Source organism: Myotis lucifugus, unplaced genomic scaffold (assembly GCF_000147115.1).
Source record: "Myotis lucifugus unplaced genomic scaffold, Myoluc2.0 scaffold_231, whole genome shotgun sequence".
Classification (NCBI taxonomy): Eukaryota; Metazoa; Chordata; class Mammalia; order Chiroptera; family Vespertilionidae; genus Myotis; species Myotis lucifugus.
This window is the reverse complement of record NW_005871279.1, coordinates 1,943,009-1,961,524: the sequence shown is the minus strand read 5'-3', so window position 1 is coordinate 1,961,524 and position 18,516 is coordinate 1,943,009. Positions and strand designations below refer to the sequence as shown.

Below are 18,516 nucleotides of genomic sequence, written 5' to 3'. Positions count from 1 at the left end.
TGATGGGAGCGGAACATCAATAGGCTGCCTCTTTCATGCCCTCTATTGGGGGGTGGGGGGCGGTCAAGCCTGCAACTCAGACATGTGCCTTGACTGGGAATCAAATTGGCAAACTTCTGGTGCATGGGATGATGCCCAACTGAGCCACACAGGCCAGGGCTCAACTATTCTTATTATTGTGTCCAAAGATTCATTCTCTAAGTTTCTCCCTCAAAACAAAACAAAAACCATGCCATCCTGTAAAAAAACTCCCTTCGCCTCCCAGACTCTTAATGGAATCATTCCTGCTCACTAGTTCTCTTCTTTCAGTTACTTTTCAGAAGCCTGCAGTCCATTTCCACTCTCACCAATCCAATGACACTGCCCTGGCAGATCTATTTTGCCTCTAACGTCACTGTGACCTTGGTCCTATGCACTCTGACCACTTTTACTGGTACATTGCTACCTTTGTCCTTGTTTCGCTGAATTTTATTTTTATCCTTTTCAATTTTTTTTAAAAAACATTTTGATTTCAGAAAGGAAGGGAGAGGGAGAGATAGAAACATCAATAATGAGAATCATTGATTGGCTGCCTCCTGCAGGCTCCCTGAGGATAGAGTCCGCAACCTGGGCATGTGCCCTTGACCAGAATTGAACCTAGGACCCTTCAGTCCACAGGCCGATGCACTGTGCCAAACCAGCTAAGGCTACCCTTTTTAATTTTAATTTTTGTCCTGAAGTAGTCTCATCTACATGCATGGTCTTAAATATATGCTCATTCTCAAACATGTAGTTTCACTGTTGGTGTCTCACCAGTTGGAAAAAAGGACTTCATCTTGACAGACTAACTTGGATGGCTTATTTTCAGTTCAAACTCATGATGTCCCTTCACTTATATTTTTAAGAAAATGTTGCCCTATCCGGTTTGGCTCAGTGGATAGAGCATTGGCCTGTGGACTGAAGGGTCCCAGGTTTGATTCCCATCAAGGGCACATGCCCGGGTTGCAGGTTCGATCCCCAGTAGGGGGTGTGCATGAGGCAGCCAATCAATAATTCTCTCTCGACTGTTTATGCCTGGTTTTCTCTAACGCTGTGATGGCATTCAAGCAACCTGTCTCTAAAGAGTGTGGGGTCGCTATTAATTATGTGGCATCTTATGAGCTGCACATCAGCAATGCTTATTTAAGTATGGCCTGTTGTTATATTGATGACGCAAGAGAACCTATTTTTTCTGGATTCTTTGAAGACCAAGCTGAGGTGAAAAGAGAACATGGAAAGCAATTCCTAAGATATCTAGTAGGATGTGGGAATACCATCTGCCTACCAGTGATTAAGCGGCCTGAGGTGGATAACTGGCAAACCGGCATAAAAGCTCTGGAGTATGCTCTGCAATTGGAGAACCAGTTAAGCCAGCTCCTGATAGACCTGAGGGTCACAGCTGCTGCCAACAATGACAATAATCTCTTGAACTTCATGAAAAGGTTCCTGGATAAACAGAGGAAGGACATAAACCACCTGCAATGCCAGATTGTATGTTATCACATATTAGAAAAGGAGGTCCAGGAGCAGGAAGAATTAAAGCCTGTCGGATAAATAGACCCAACATCTGAGGGCAACAAAGCAAGTCTTCCCATTGTAGTCATTCCCAAAATCAGCTATTTAAGGGTCTTAATCTTCATTTGACAGAAGACTGCTTTCCTTCACTGTGTGTACAATTAAATGTTTTTGCATTAAAAAAAATTCTCCTCATTGATGTTTGTCTCTCCCTCTTCCTCTCTGAAATCAATAAAAATATATTTAAAAAAAAAGAATATTTCCCCATTCTATAGAAAGAAGATCTTTACCTAAGTCCTAGAGGAATTTATTCTTCTCATCTATATTTTCATACCACATTGTATATAACTTTTGGCACCCAAACTGGAAATTCTCCATAATCTAAGTTAACTTTTTCAGCTCAGATCCTTAACTGAATCATGTCTGCAAAGCTTATTTTTGTCATATAAAGTAACAGCCACCGGGTCCAGGGATGAAGATGCAGATATTTTTGGGAGGACCATCATTCTGTGTGATGGCTTGTAAACAGACTTCAAGAAGAGATAGAAAAGCTTGAATGTAATATTTATTTGGTGAATTTACATATGAGGTCATTTACAAAAGTAAAGATACAGACAGATGCAACTTTCAGTGCAGGTTCAATATTTTTTAGGACAGGCAGTAGTCCGTGAGAACTGGAATGACAGTACTGAATGGCACATGCTTGTTTCCTTTGTGTTTTACCCCCCGCCCCGTGGGGTAGAAAGGGGGAAGAGAATATTAGTGTTCATGTACATACAGCCATGCAAATAAAAACTCTGGTGTTTTGTGTTTGCTAAGTCACAGGTTACTCAGAGATGTAGAGCATTTCTGTGTTCAGGGGTTATTGTAGGAGCATCATCTAATAACTAAAATGCAGACTTTCATATTTTCCATTATCCAAGTCATCTTAAATTGTATTATCTGCCCCCACTCATTAGTTAGAGGCCCTCAGTATTGTGCAGACTCTGACTTTGGAAGGGAGTCATTTCTAATAATTTCTAAAAAGATAGCATTTATAGACAATCTTTTTGGTTTCAATAGGATAAAGCACCCTTTAAAAGGGGGGTAAAATGCTCCTTTACTCCCAACAATGTAAACTCTAATTAGACTTCATTTCCAAGAAAGTGTAACTAAAGGCTTGGTGTTTTATTCTCGGGCTTAAATAAACCTGTCACCACCCAGAACATCTCAAAACAAGAGACCCCTTAAGAACACAGCCACCAGAAAAATGCAGCATATAAGCAAAAGGATGGTCCATAAAAGTGACAACTGGGAAAAAAACCGAACGTACTAAGTAAAAAGGTAAGGTAAAGAGAAACAAAACAAAAACCTGCTGTCAGTATCCCTAATGAAGACCTGGACATGGGAAGTCAGTCGGCCTTAGAGAACAAGATTAACTGAAAAATAAAAGCACTCCACAGGTCCTTAGCATCTTTGAAAAGATTGGCTCCAATTCCTTAAGCACATTTAGCCACAGTTGAAGCACTAAGCTTCAGAAAATACTATGCTTCTGGCTCTAAGAATTACTTCATTTTTGAACCTTTAGCCCCATTTTCTCTTCATTAGAAACTTTAAGCTAATTAAATACTCCCATGTATCACACTCCATCTTTAACATACAACCAACCTGCATTTTCTTTTAAAAAGACACTATTTAATAGTACTTATTACAGAAAATAGTCATGGGCAATTAAAAACACACTTTCATTTCACCTTACCTCTTACCTGGTCCATTCCTCCATTAACTCAGTCTTCCAGCACATACATCAATCATAATATTTGCTTCTGCATAATTTACAATGAAAACCAGCTGTTGTGGACTTGAAGAACAATGTACATTATCCATCAGAGTTGAAGGGGTAAAAAGGCTGAACAGTTGCCACTGAGTCAAAGGTTCTGCAGAATTAGAGGCATTGTGCATGCTGACAGTACTTTAAAGGGTTCTCCCAGTTTTGCTGCCTTAAAAACAAAATCCCCATGTAGGCTTTATTTCCTTCAAAAAAAACCCCCAAAACTCAAAGGGATTCATTGAATCTAAAAGAAACCTATTTACAACATTTACTCTGTTACTTTAAAAACCAACATGCTGTAAAAATACTTATATTACACAAATACACACACACACAAAGACAAAATCATCCATCTCCCCGCCCTCCTAAAAAAAAAAAAAAAAGAACCAAATCAACAAATAAAAGTTTTATTTGCATGGCCAATTATCAGTTGTACTCTTTGCAACTTCATTTTAATAATCCTTTAACAGGTCTTAAGCTTTTGTTGCACAGGGAATAAAAGCTGCAACACTGCACACTTCCTTCAACAGCCACTCCCACAACACTTAAACGTGAAACAGATGTAACGAATGACAGCAGCACAAACAGGAAATACCAAGTTCCATCATCCAACACAGTTCATGACAGTGTCTTTAGGGTTCAGTTGCAGAGGGGGTAAACTTCTTCTAAAAAGAGAGTCATGTTCCCTTCCCCTATTTTATAATGTTGGTGGCTTTAATCCATATTTCTTTGCAACTTCTGTCTGGGCATGGGCTGCATCACAGAGTGAGTATAGATGAGCCATCTCCATTTCCGATTTGGCCAGGTTAATAGCTTTGTTGAACATGTCAATGGCTTTCTCCATGTTTCCTCTAAAAGAACAAAAATTTTAAACATTTCATTCAACAAGCTCCTCACAGAATGCAATGAAGTTAGTAAGTGATGCTATATTGAGTCTGACCCATAAATTTCAACTACAACTAATAAAATGGTTCTTTATAATAAAACAAGGCACACAGAAAGTGCTTGATTACAATTACTGTGTGCTTATTACACCTGTTATAGTCTTGTTTTACAGATAACAGTTGAGAGTAGAGAAATTAAATGACTTGTTTTTAATCTTCCTAATTCCTATGTTTGACCAAATACAGCAGGCTAACTATTAGGTTGATAATTTTGTATGGCCCACGAATGATGTTATGAATATCCAAAGGGCCCTTGGCAGAGAAGGTTCCCCAGCCCTGGTCTAGAAAAGTGACAGCCTCACAGAATAGTAATGGCACTCAGGGGCCTCAACTTCACAGATCTGTGAGTCCACTTCCTTTTGTCTCACCTCTTACCACCATGTTCCCATCCTATGCACCTCACTCTAGTCACACAGGTCTACCTGAATTCCTTGACTGTGCTACATACACCCATACCTGCACTATTGCCTCTTTGCTTGATTCTAGTCAGCTCCTCACCTTTCTAAGGCACAGTTCAAATCTAGCATTTTCATGAAAACTATTTTCCACTCCCTCCCCAGTGTTCCCATAGTTCTATTGTCATTCTATGCATAAATAGATGTATATACACCACAATCCTAGTAGATCCTTAGTGGACAACCCTCAATTTCTAGAACCTAGTGCAATGCCTGATAATTAGTATCTTATTTTTTAGTAAATGGGTAAATATGCTTGGACAAAAAATATAATTTACCATTTACAATCTAAGTGTGATCTGGTTTTATATAAACTTACTAAGAACCAAGAGCTGTGTTAAGTAACTAGTATTAGCTATGTATATATGCATACATGCATATCATCTTACAATAAATATTTATTAAGTCCCTACTCTATATATGCCAGTTAGACTAAGAAGTACAGTGTACCTGTGGGGCGACTAACCTCCTATTCCAACAGATGACTACATGATAGACATTAACAACAACAACAACAAAACTTTGAGTTCAGATATCAGGTAGACAACAGGTTTGCTAAATCCTAGGGTAATGAGCAAATTCACTCCATTCACATGTCTTTATTTTTAAGACAGGATTTAGAATGAATTTCTTAAAAGTTAAAATTAATTCACAAATAAAAGCCATCAAACCTCATAACCCAGGGGTCCTTAACCCAGGCTTTATGAACAACTTAAATGCAAAGTGCTTTTATATGTGCATCATCCTAAGAAAAATCCACAGGTCTGCTCAAAAAGATTAAGAACTGCTTTCCCAACCTATTCTAATACAAGAATGTTTTATTCACATCAACAAATTGACAATTAAGAAATAATTTAATATTTACATGCAACCATTAGTACAGAATAGTTAAAAAGAACCATAAAAATTTTCATCAGCCTGTATATATAATCTGCCTATTCTGAGCAGACAGAGGACCCCAGAAGGGGCTGAATGACAGAAAATTTCAACTCCTACTGATTCCTAACAAGCAAAGTGGCAAGAGCAGTTATTTTGATGTCAGTGAAAGATGGGCTCATTTCCTGTCTACTTGGCTCACTTGTGTAAACTTGTCAGTTTAACCCATCTGGGCATCAGTTTCTGTATTCTTCAATTACACTAAGAACCATATAATCTCCAGCTTCTAATTATAAAGAGTGGTGTAAAGATTAGTTGAAATAATATTTGGACAGCACCTAAGGTTCCGTACCTGGCCATAGAGTAGGTACTCAAGTGGATGGCAATTTCAGTGTTAAGATGGCATACACTGAACTCTATGGCACAAGCAGTTGTCACCTTTAATGGTGGATCTCAAGTGCAACTCTGGATAAACATACACAAAACAAGAAGTTATGAAAAGAGTTGCAAAAAAATCTTACCTAACTCCCCGATTTTAAAGAAAACTCAGGCTCAGAGCTGATCCTGCAACTTGGCTGGTTGCTTCTCTGTAACGGGACCTAGTTCTCTTGGCCACCTGGCTACCATTCCTTATGCTGCTACACTGCACTGCCTAAGCCCTCTGCAGGCTTTTTTCTCCCAAAGAGGAAAGAACACACAACAGGAATTGGAAAAGATGAAATTTTCCTTTGTAATACATATGCTTGACTTAACTTTTAAATTGGAAAAAGAATAGAATAAGGCAAATAAAAGTTGCATAGTTTTGAGGGAAGCGCACCTCAAAAGGCATAACATATTAAAGACTTAAAAATTTAATGGATATTGACAATATCGTATCTGTAATGAGAAGAATGGAAAGATAAGATATCTACAGAGCTGCCTTAAATTTCCTAAGAACAGACTTTGGAAGTTACCTTTGTACTTCAATAGTTCCCATGGTTTCATAGGCAAAATCACATTTACTGTCAATTTCAATAGCTTTGCTGATAAGCTCCAAACCTCTATCCAGGTCTTGCTTCCACTGAAGTTGAAGTAAACTGCAAATGCAAAAAGGCAGTCAGATTGACCATGGGCCAAAAGCAACAAGAATATAAGTATATGACTCAATTTCTGTCCTCAATGGATTTTTATTTACAAAAAGAAAGCAAAACCTAAAACAGTATATAATCAGCAAATTGTTTTTATTTCTCAATTTACATTTGTTTTGTATTCTAAATTCCTTATGAAAAAAGTGTCAATGGAAACAACCTAAGTGTCCATTGATAGATGCATGGATAAAAAAAACTTGGTGCACACACATACGCACACGAGAAATATTACTAAGCCATAAAAAGGAATCCTACCATTTGCAACAACATGGATGGACCCTGAGAGCATTATGCTAAATGAAATAAGTCAGACAGAAAGTCAAATACTGTATGATCTCACTTATACGTAGATTCTAAAAAAAAAAAACAACAACAAAAACCAACCTACTTATAGATACAGAGAACAGAGTGAAGGGTGCCAGAGGCAGGGATGAGGGGTGAGTGAAATTGATGAAAGGAGTCAAAAGGTACAAACTTCTAGTTACAAAATAAGTAAAATATGACAATGTAATATATAGCATGGCGGCTATAGTTAATAATACTGTATTATGTATTTGAAAGCTGCTAAGACAGATCTTAAAAGTTTTCATTACAAGAAAAAAAATTTGTAACCATGTACAAAGACCTGTTAGACTTATTGTGATAATTTCACAATAAATATAAATACTGATTCATTACGTTGTACACCTGAAACTAGTATATCTTATGTCAATTATATCTCAATAAAAAAGAAAGGACAAAGTGTCCAATAGTTTGGGCTCTATCAATTACCTAGTAAGCTTAATTGTTTTACTTTGTATAAATTTAAGTGAAGTTTCTTTTTTATTATAGTTCAAGTACCTACCATGTTTCCTATTTTGACACAAGTAACATTTGATAGGATGTTCAGAACTGAAATCCTCAAGCTAAAGTGAAATAGTACATTTATTGATTGCTATACAAGAATGAAACATAAGTAAAATTTAAAAAATTAACAGTGAAGCATCCGTACGATTAATAAATGTATTAACTCAGTGATACTCTACACTACAGTACTTTCCTCAGTGACCAAAAGAAATCCATCTTATTACTATGCAAGAAATTTGGTTTTTTACTGGAACAAACAGAAGCACAAAAATACATACCCTTTATGAACATATGTTGTGGCATTATCTGGTTCCAAATCAATACATTTATCATACATTTCATCAGCTTTACCAAACTGTTGTTGATCTGTTAATGCCTAGGTGAGGAGATACTTCAGTTATATTAACATAACTGTCAACCTAAACAGTTAAAAGTATATTGCTTATTAATTATGAAAATTTATTTCCTTTATCCATTTCTTTACAAATTATGATGTTTGGAGGATATAAAATGTTACAACTTAATTATGTTATAAATATGAAATCTTAACTGTCCACTATTTTTGACAAGTGGTTAAATACAATAGCAAACAATGTGGTAAATGTGGAATACACAAAACCCCATTCTTGGTGCCAGTTCTAATATCAGATTTTCATAGGTACATTTATGTCACTTATTCATAACTTATCAAAATATATCCTAAAGGAATTTAAAGGCAATACTCATTTGGAAGGATAAATTCAGGTATGTGTGTTACATGTCATCAGTCATTCTTTAAAAATTGATTTTTTTAAAAAAGGAGTTACAATGAACTATTTTAAAGCAAATCCCATGGCAGAAATCAAAGGGTTGGTTATGTGGATACCAGATCATACTCAAACTGTAACTTTGAGTGGTTTTTTTTTTTTTTTTAAGTTATACTATGTCCCTCCCTCCATCCCTCCCTCTCTAAAAAGCAATGGGAAAAATATCCTCAGGTAAGGATTAATTATATATAACTACTAGAGGCCCGGTGCACGAAATTCGTGCATGAGGAGGGGGGGTCCTTCAGCCTGGCCTGTGCTCTCTCACAATCTGGGACCCCTCGGAGGATGTCCGACTGCTGGTTTAGGCCTGATCCCTGCAGGCAGCCAGGGAGGAGCCCGAGCCGGTGCCGCGCTGCTCGCGCTCATCCTAGCCCGCTGCACCTGCCACTGCCACTCAGCAGCGCTGCCGAGGAGTCGGGAGAGGCTCCTGCCCCCACAGCTGTGCTCGCCAGCCGTGAGCGCACTGACCACCAGGGGGCAGCTCCTGCATTGAGTGTCTGCCCCGTGGTGGTCAGTGTGTGTTATAGTGACTGGCCGACTAGTTTTAACGGTAGCTTAGGCTTTTATATATGTAAATAGTGTGTATGTCCTAAATAATAAAGCAGTGATATGCAAATTGACTATCACGCCCTCGCACAAAGATGGCCACCTCCATGTGGTCACAAGATGGCTGCCACAAGATGGTCGGCAGGGGAGGGCAGTTGGGGGTAACTGGGCTGGCAGGGAAGGGCAGTCAGGGGCGATCAGGCCAGCAAGGGAGCAGGTAGGTGTCAATCAGGCTGGCAGGGGAGTGGTTAGGGGGTGATCAGCTGGCAGGCAGAAGCGGTTAGGGGGCAATCAGGCAGGTTGGCAGGCGAGCGGTTGGGAGCCAGCAGTCCTAGATGTGAGAGGGATGTCTGACTGCTGGTTTAGGCCCGAACTCATGATTAAACCGTCAGTTGGACATCCCCCAAGGGATGAGGATGCAGGCTGGGCTGAGGGACACCCTGCCCCCGGTGCATGAATTTCATGCACTGGGCCTCTAGTCTATAATAATAAAAAGGTAATATGCTAATTAGACCGGACGTTCTTCTGGATGAAACTGGGGCTGGTAAGGAAGCCTGGGTCCCAGGTGCCAGAGGGAAGCCAGTGCCGGCAGCCAGGGGAAGGAAAGCCTACTCTTGCACGAATTCGTGCATCAGGCTTCTAGTACATATATAAAATTACATATAACTATGTATATAGTGAAGCAAAAATAAGAAAACTAAAGGATAGACATTTTAGCACAGACTGTGATGATACTAGTGCTAATAAAGATAGCTCAAGTAAGCCAAAACCTATTTTGAAGGTAGCACAGTGACAAGACAATGCAATTAAGAAAGCTCTGTGAGAGCTGTTCCTAATATAGGTGTTTTTTTTTTTTAAAGCTATTCAGTGGCCTTTGTTCTTTTAGCTGATTATAGAAATCTGCATCAAAAAGGCTTTTTAAAACTTCATTTCATTGATGCTGATGGTATTGTCCCTTCTGCTTTGTTCCTAGTAAAAGGCATAAACCCAAGTGCACCTATTCAATACAAAGGTTACACAATTATAATGTGCATTTTCTTATTTTAAACTCTATACATTCTATAAAATTTTATATAGTACACTAGAGGCCCAGTGCATGAAATTCATGCACAGGTAGGGTCCCTAAGTCTGGCAGGCGATCAGGTCCGATCAGGTTCCTCACCTCCTGGCCTCCTCCTTCCCTCAGCCTGCCACTGCAGCTGGTCACCTACCATGTTCTACGCCCCCCCCTCCCCTTAGTGGTCAGCGCACATCATAGTGAGCAATAGAACTCCTGGTTGAACTCCCAAGGGGACAATTTGCATATTAGCTTTTTATTATATAGGATGCTTTCACAATGAATATAGAGCAGGTGGTCAGCAACTATTGTTTCCTTTTTTTTATTATTATCACCACCCTGCTAGCAACTGTAAGGACAAAGACTGAAGAGATAAGATTACTTCTAAATGAGATTAAAGAACTTGTGTTTACTTCATGCCCCAGAGAGTTATTAGAGAATTTCAATTTCTGATAATACATGGATATGTAGAACTATTAAAGAATAGATGCAACACAAATCAGTCTACTCACATTCCCTTACAATAAATCCTCAAAAAAAGTTTCACCCCATGGAACTTTTTTCTTTAACTTAACTGAAGATTGCATGAAGGAACTTTAAAAGAAAAACAAGCAACCTTAAGAATGGTTTGGAGGTAGAAATCACCACAGATGGTCATTTTTAAATGTTTTCTATATCTGAGATGTGTGGGTGGGTGTGACAACATTTCTTTGGAATAAAAAAAGAGAAATCATATAGAGTATTGAGATAGATGATTTATGCAGACACCAAAAGCAACTTTTAAAAATTAATAAGTTTTCAAAGATTTCAATTATACAGTGGAAATAATTCAAATTTAAATCATACTTCCCCCAAATCTTCAATCCTAAGCCAAGAATTTTAGACAAACCAAAGAGGAGTTAAAATGAAGGGTTACAGCCTATCTAATCATTTAAAAGGATAATGATCAAATAGAAACAGAAGGCTTCCATAGACATTTTCTCTTCCAATTGAATATAGTAAATTTTCCTAAGTTAATTTGATAAATCCAATCCAGATAAAAACATAAGGGAGATGTCCTGCTTACACTTCCCCACATTATGAGTTTAGGGTCATGGTTTTCAAATTGTGTCACATAGGAGCCCCTCTTGAAGGGGTTCAGGACCACCCTGGGGGCCCCAGAGAATCACAGAAGAAACAAAGCATTGTTTTCTGATTTCTCTACTGGGATTCAGCACACAAGTACAGATCTTTTAAAAAAAAGGACTGGCAAATAAACAAGTATGAAAAATCACATTTACCTGGGCATATAGTGCATAGCCTTCAGCACACCTGGGAAATTTCTTTATGACCTCTTCAAACCCTTTCATAGCTGCTTGGATTTGTGAAGAATTGTTTCCTGTATATGCCTGGCGATACTGTTTAAAAAATCAAAACAGGCCTGTTAAATCAAGAATTCAAAACTCATGGAACGTTAACATAGTATAAAAGTTACACAAAATTACATAAATATTTCCAGAAAGACAGGTGTTATGCTAACATAATTTGCTGCATCTAAAAGGGTAACAAGGAAGCCCTGGTTGGTGTTGTTCAGTGGTTAGAGCATAAGTCCGTGCAAGAAGGGGTGGTGGGTTCAATTCCCAGTCAAGAGCAATACCTGGATTGCAGGTTCAATCCCCAGCCCTGGTCAGGGCATGTATGGAAGGCAACTAATTGATATGTCTCTCTCACATCAATGTCTCCCCCCCCCCGCCCCCCATTAAAAAGCAATGGGAAAAATGTCCTTGGGTGAGACTTATCAAAAATAAATAAATAATAAACACAAGGGTTCCAAGAAAACAGCTCAGCAGCAGGGTATCTAATCTAAAGGCTATGTCCAGCTAGGACTTTGCTGACATACAGAGTCCAGGATGTTCACGAGAAGGGGGCATTCTAATGTGTCAGAACTTAACTTTGCATATATATGAGGGAGTTTTAAACCTAATTTATTATCACTTTACAACAAATGTTATGTTACTTTATCTAATATCATTTTTCACCTATAATATACAGGACAGACCGCAATTATGATGATGGTCCCATAAGATTATAACGGAGCTGAAAAATTCCTACTGCCGAGTGACTTAGCCACCCCAACATCATGATGCAATGCATTACTCACGCATTTGTGACAATGCTGGTGTAAACAAACCTACTGTGCTACTAGTCACATAAAAGTATAGCACATACAATTATGTACAGCACATAATACTTGATACTGATAATAAACGACTATGTTACTGATTTATATATTTAAAAGACTAAACACTTTATCATTATCTTTGAGTACAGTCTTTCTACTTACAAAAAGTTTGCTGTCAAAAGTATATATGCTGTGTTATGCAGGCTGCAGCCTCATATACCTCATATTTACTGCATCTCTTAACTGCATAATTTTCTGGTGCTTGATTCAACACCATGTTGTTTTATTCAGTAACCTGCTGTACAGGTTGGCAGCCTAGGAGGAATGGGCTATACTAGTGGTCGGCAAACTGCGGCTCGTGAGCCACATGCGGCTCTTTGGCCCCTTGAGTGTGGCTCTTCCTAAGCCTTAGGAGTACCCTAATTAAGTTAATAACAATGTACCTACCTATATAGTTTAAGTTTAAAAAATTTGGCTCTCAAAAGAAATTTCAATCGTTGTACTGTTGATATTTGGCTCTGTTGACTAATGAGTTTGCCAACCACTGGGCTATACCATATAGCCTAGGTGTTTAGTAGGCTATGCCACTTAGGTTTGTGTAAATGTACTGTGATATTTGCACAATAACAAAATCACTTAAAGACACATTCCTCAGAATGTATCCTTATTGTTAAGCAGCGCATAACTGTAAATGTGTTTGTGATCTAATTTCTTTCTTTAAAAGGAAAATTATTTTAGGACTCAAACTATAGAGTGTGGACGAAAAGGAGCCACACACTAAACCTGGCAAGCTCAGGGGAGACCTGTGTGAGACCTAAAGTATCCACATAGGATGGTCTGAAATTAAAACTTTCTAATTAAAAGCAGTTCATGGTGGGTAGTCATGTCCAAAGATGGTATTTTTCCCTAACAAAGGTTAATCTTCACCTTAACTGAGCTTGTCAGTTGTCTCTGCATCTAGAATAACATGCTGACAAACACGCCTTTGCAATAACAAAGTAATTTCCTTTTTTCTGGATCCCTCAAGCATCATGTTAATTGTTGACTCTTAACTACCCTGTATCCAGCTATGTAAAAGATGTGTCTATCATTTTACTTTTCATCCAATCCCAGAGGTTTCCCCACTTTGTTTTCTCCAGCCTCCTTCATCTATCATCAATGAATTCCATGTAACCCACATGTCTCCTCTTTTGATGGTAATGTACAAGGAAGGTGCAAAACCGCCATTTTCCAAAGCATTTTCTCAATCCGTTGAGATTTTGCTTCCTGGCAATTGTCAGTTTGGCTCAAATAAACTCATAAAAATTCTTACAGGTTTGGACATTTCCTATGGTTCACAAGAGCTATTGAAGTACCTCATTTCACTATAAATTGAATTATTTTACTTGATTTTCAGCATTTCTGATTACTAATAGCTTTACAAAGGCGAGATGAAATTGCAGTTAATGTGGTGTCATAATTGCAGTTATTAGTTCCTCAAAATGCTTTTGTTCTCTGTACTAGTTTATGGTGGAAGAACAGGAAGAACAGTGCTATACAGGGGAGCATGAAAATCAGGGATAAACATCTATCAAGATGAACTCAAATAATACAACCAGAGGAATACAGAAGCAGTATCTCAATTAATATATGTATACATTTCTTTCTCTAAGCTAACTTGTTTTCCCCCTATGGGTATCCTTTGGGGGGAAAAAGAAAAAGATGATTTTATAGACAATGAGGGAAATAAAAATGATGTGTAGGAATATAAAAAGAAAGCAGAACCTACCAATGCAAAGCATTTCTGCGCTTGTGCCAGAGCAGACTCAGGTCTTAATCTAATACATTCATCAAAATCTGCCACTGCTTCTTCAACTTGATCAAGCAGTATTTTCAGCTAAGAAAAAACAAAACAAAACACACATAACTAAACACAACTCAAAATAATAAGTGCACCCACCCCCAGTTAAGAGACATACTGTCTCTTATCAAAGCTCAGTATAATGCTAATAGCATATAGTAATTATGCAATATAGGAATTACTTTCTAAAACAATAAACCAGAAAATCTTGTAATTTTAAAGGAAAGCTTCTACAACTTAAAACTAGTGTCCAATTTCTTAAAAAGCACTATAAACCCACCATTTTTGCACTGCAATTTTGACCACTCTTAAGCAAGAAACCTTTTCTTCTAGAAAGATAGACATTTCTGTACTTTCACATTTCAAAGCAAATCAGATCATCCAATAATTGCCTTTCAAATTAACCTTAAGATACTACCAGTAAGGATCAAAATGTCAGGAATTTTAAGAATGTCAACACTTCTTCAAACCCTTCAGACAGAAATATTAGGTACAATTCTCCATTAGAAAGAACTTCAGCATTTCTGTTATTATATGGATAGTCCATACTTTCTACCATAATGCATTCCACCAAGTCATGTTAAACAAGCAGATTAAAAAGCCATGCTTTCCCCAGATGAGGCTAAAACTGGGAACTGTTTACTTCACTATATATATATATTTTTTACTAAAAACCAAATATGCAGGTTGTAAATCTCCAATAAGATTTTTTTTTTTGGTATTGTTTGGATAGTCCAGGCTAACTACTTCTTGACAGCAAGAAGCCCACAGAAACCATTGTGTTGCTTCTGGCATTAATTCAAAATGCTCATTAAATATTTTAATGTTCTACTCATTGAAAACCTATGAATCGGAAACACCTGAAAAACAAACTTGACCTGGCAAGCCAATATCTGTAGCCTTCCTTTTCTTCTTTTTAATAAGTAAATACTGATATTATAAGGACAAATGTTCAAGAGACTGTGATAATTTGTTCAGAACTATCAGAATTGATATAAGAAAACTTTAAGACATTCTCAAATATGGGTATCAAATTCCTCAATCCAAGGTCAGAACTCCTGGTAAGAAAATAGATTTACCTGTCCTCGGTGATGATAAACATCTGCATTCTGAGGATCAATGTCAGCAGCCATGTTAAAATCCTGAGTGGATAACAAAGGCTGCTGCTGTTGCATGTACATGCTGCCTCTTTTGATGAGTGCATTTGCTCGAAGCTACATGCCACAAGTGAGAAAAGGGTCATCATTACTACTTTTTATTCCAATGTAGTTTAAAAGCAAACAAACAAACAAACAGCTGTATTGAGATATAATTCACATACCACAAAGCTCACTCATTTAAAGTCAGTTGTTTTTAGTATATTCAGAGTTGTGCAACTATCACCACTATCTAACTCCAGAATCTCATCATCATCCCCAAAAGAAACTTTATACATATTAGCAGTTACTTCTCATTTCCTCTCTAATCCATCAATCTACTTTCTATTTCTATGAATTTGTATATTCTGGACATTTCATTAAAATGGAATAGTCTTTTGTGTCTGGCTTCTTTCACTTAGTATAATGTTTTCAATGTTCATCTGTGTTATAGCATGTTATCAGTACTTCATTCTTTTTTATGGCTGAATATTATTCTACTAGAGGCCCAATGCACGAAATTCGTGCAAGAGTAGGCCTGCCTTCCCCCGGCTTCCCTCTGGCACCCGGGACCCGGGCTTCTCTCGCAGCCCTGGCTTCATATGGAACGTCGTCTGGAAGGACATCTGGTCTAATTAGCATATTAAGCTTTTATTACTATAGATTGTATACCACTTTTCTTTATCAGCTCATCCCTTGATGGACATTTGAGCTGCTTCCACTTTTTGGCTATCATGAATAATGCTGCTATGAACATTCATGCACAAGTTTTTGTGTTGCTATATATATTCATTTCTCTTGGGTATATGTCTAGGAGAGGAATTGCTGGGTCATACTGTAACTCTGTTAAACTTATCAATAAACTCCCAAACTAATTTCCAAAAGGATTTTTATTATTTTACATTCCTGCCAGCAATGTATGACAGTTTCAATTTCTCTACAACCCTAATCAATACTTTTCACTGTCCACTTTCTGAGTATAGTCATCCTTGTGGGTGTTAAGTGAAATTTCATTGTGATTTGGATTTGAATTTCCCTAAGAGTTAATGATGCTGAGCATCTTTTCCTGTCCATATTGGCCATTTTAATATACTAGAGGCCCAATGCACGAAATTTGTGCAAGGGCCTTGGCCCTGGCGGGCCCCCACCCACTGCAGCTTTGTCCAGAAGGAAGGACATCCGGTCTAACTAGCATATTATGCTTTTATTATTATAGATTCTTTAGAGAAAATGTCTATTCAGAGCCTTTACCTGTCTTTAAATTGAATTGTTTTAGTAAGAAGAGTTCTTCATAATTCTGGATACAAGCCCCTTATCAGATATAGAATTTTTATTTTCTCACATTCTGTGCAATGTGTTTTCTCTTTTTTGATGGCATCCTTTCAATCAAAAAAGTTTAAAATTTTGATGAAGTCTTTTCTTTATTGCTGTTACTTGTGTTTTTGGTATCATATCTAAGGAATCACTACATAATCCAAGGTAAGATGTCCTCCTATGTTTTTTTTCTTAGAGTTTTATAGTTTTAGCTCTTACATTTAGGTCTTTGATTCATTTGAGTTAATTTTTGTACATGGCATATGATAGACATCAATACTACTTGCCATTCAAACAAAAAGTCATGATCATAATAAAGCAAGATACAGAGATCCCCAAAACTCTTTCAAGACAAAACTACATATGTCTTCCTGAATGAAATGAACAAGAATGCTCCCACATTTTAACAAGAACATATTTGTAATCAGTAGGAAAATCATTAGGAAATAAAATTAAAAATATTACTTAGGGTATCTTCAATTTTAAAATTTCATTTTAAAAGAAACTGAACAAATACTGCTATAATTACTTTTGTTTACAAAAAGTTTAGATATTTATTGACAAATACTTAAGTCTTTATAACAATTTTTATAAACGAATGATTTCTTTGTAGGTGGAAAAAGCCAGAGTTTACTTAATTTCATGAGGAAACAGGTCAGAGTGAACAAATTGGTAAGGAAGAGAGTTAGCTGGTGGCTAAGTTCTGTCATGTTACACTTAGTAGAGAGCTCTCAAAATTCAACAGACACCCCAATCTTAATTATGAAAATAACTACATACACATAAGAACACTTGGAAAATGAAAAGCTATTCCAATGACACACTGAAAAACTTCTGGTATATTTCAGTACCTATATCTTATTTTTAGAACCTGTATTTTTCTTCATGTTAAAGATAAAAAATTACTGGCATCATAATAAAATCTTTCAGAATATATTATTAAATGTGTTTATTTTTATTAAATGCACTTTAAACCTTGTACTACCTGTAGCATATTACGTGCAGCATTACCTACACCATTACCCTGACCAAATATAGTCCATTACATAGGCCAGTGATGGCGAACCTATGACACACGTGTCAGAGGTGACACGCGAACTCATTTTTTTGGTTGATTTTTCTTTGTTAAATGGCATTTAAATATATAAAATAGATATCAAAATATAAATCTTTGTTTTACTATGGTTGCAAATATCAAAAAATTTCTATATGTGACATGGCACCAGAGTTAAGTTAGGGTTTTTCATAATGCTGATACACCGAGCTCAAAAGGTTCGCCATCACTGACAAAGGCAGTGCTACAAACAAGAGGTGAAGCTACCAAACGCTATAGAAAAAAATGTGTTTCCATTACACGAACTCAATCTTCATTAGTGTAGTTCCTTCCAAAGCAAAAGTAGCCTTCTGGAGAATGACAACTGAAATGCCAAAATTTTGGCAAAACATCAAAAGCCTCATTTTTACTAATTTTTGCACATGCACAAAAGCATATTTTAGAAACGTACCTTCACATTAGCTTCTTTCAAACTGATGACCTTGTCTAAATCTGGTTTAGCTGCGTTGGCATTGCCAATAAGCAGGTAGAAGGTAGCTCGTAGTAATAATGCTTCTGCCATGTATTTGCCTTGAGCATCTATTTCTTTTGAGCATTCACTTATGATTTTGTCATAGTTTTCTTCTTCCATGTATTGTTTGGCCTTTAAATATCCAGAACTGAAAATAAAAATGAACATAGGAAATCATTTAGGAAGAGAAGATGAAATGCTAAAACTTGCCACATTTAGTACACCTGAGTTAAGAAAATGTCCATTTCCCCTTAACGAGCTAGTCGGCCAGTGTGGGACAGCAGCAGGGCAGGAGGTAATAGGAATCTTGATATAGACTGAGATTTTCTTGATGCCTTGAAGAATTTTTAAAAAGGAATCAGCAGTCAGTGGCAGAAACCTGCGGTTACTGCCCAAGCTTCAACATTTAAACACGTGAAATGAAAAGGGCAAGTCTTATTCACTTTCTTATCTGTGGCACATTGATGGCATGCAACAGTTATGACTAACAGAAAGGATAG

At 37.2% G+C, this 18,516-nt stretch overlaps 2 protein-coding genes across 7 annotated transcripts in view; one reads left to right on the top strand and one right to left on the bottom strand.

The window, feature by feature from the left end:
• Window positions 1-1,074: 1,074 nt before the first annotated feature.
• Window positions 1,075-1,572, top strand: LOC102427362 (ferritin, heavy subunit-like). Its single transcript, XM_006098381.1, has one exon. The coding sequence runs from the start codon at window positions 1,075-1,077 to the stop codon at window positions 1,570-1,572; it is 498 nt and encodes a 165-aa protein (XP_006098443.1).
• A 2,155-nt stretch (window positions 1,573-3,727) lies between these two features.
• Window positions 3,728-18,516, bottom strand: part of TOMM70 (translocase of outer mitochondrial membrane 70) — a 44,327-nt gene continuing 29,538 nt past the window's right edge. The window contains exons 6-12 of one of the 6 annotated variants that reach the window (XM_006098371.3): window positions 17,957-18,164; window positions 15,081-15,215; window positions 13,930-14,037; window positions 11,281-11,397; window positions 7,870-7,967; window positions 6,572-6,694; window positions 3,728-4,194 (exon numbers count right to left, since the gene is read on the bottom strand). In XM_006098371.3, the coding sequence (XP_006098433.1) occupies window positions 4,041-4,194; window positions 6,572-6,694; window positions 7,870-7,967; window positions 11,281-11,397; window positions 13,930-14,037; window positions 15,081-15,215; window positions 17,957-18,164 (943 nt within the window). In that variant the 3' untranslated portion in view covers window positions 3,728-4,040. Of the gene's footprint in view, window positions 4,195-6,571; window positions 6,695-7,869; window positions 8,011-11,280; window positions 11,398-13,929; window positions 14,038-15,080; window positions 15,216-17,956; window positions 18,165-18,516 lie in introns of those variants that run through there. The other 5 variants (XR_002831587.1, XM_023762095.1, XR_002831586.1 and 2 more) reach the window with 5 other exon arrangements.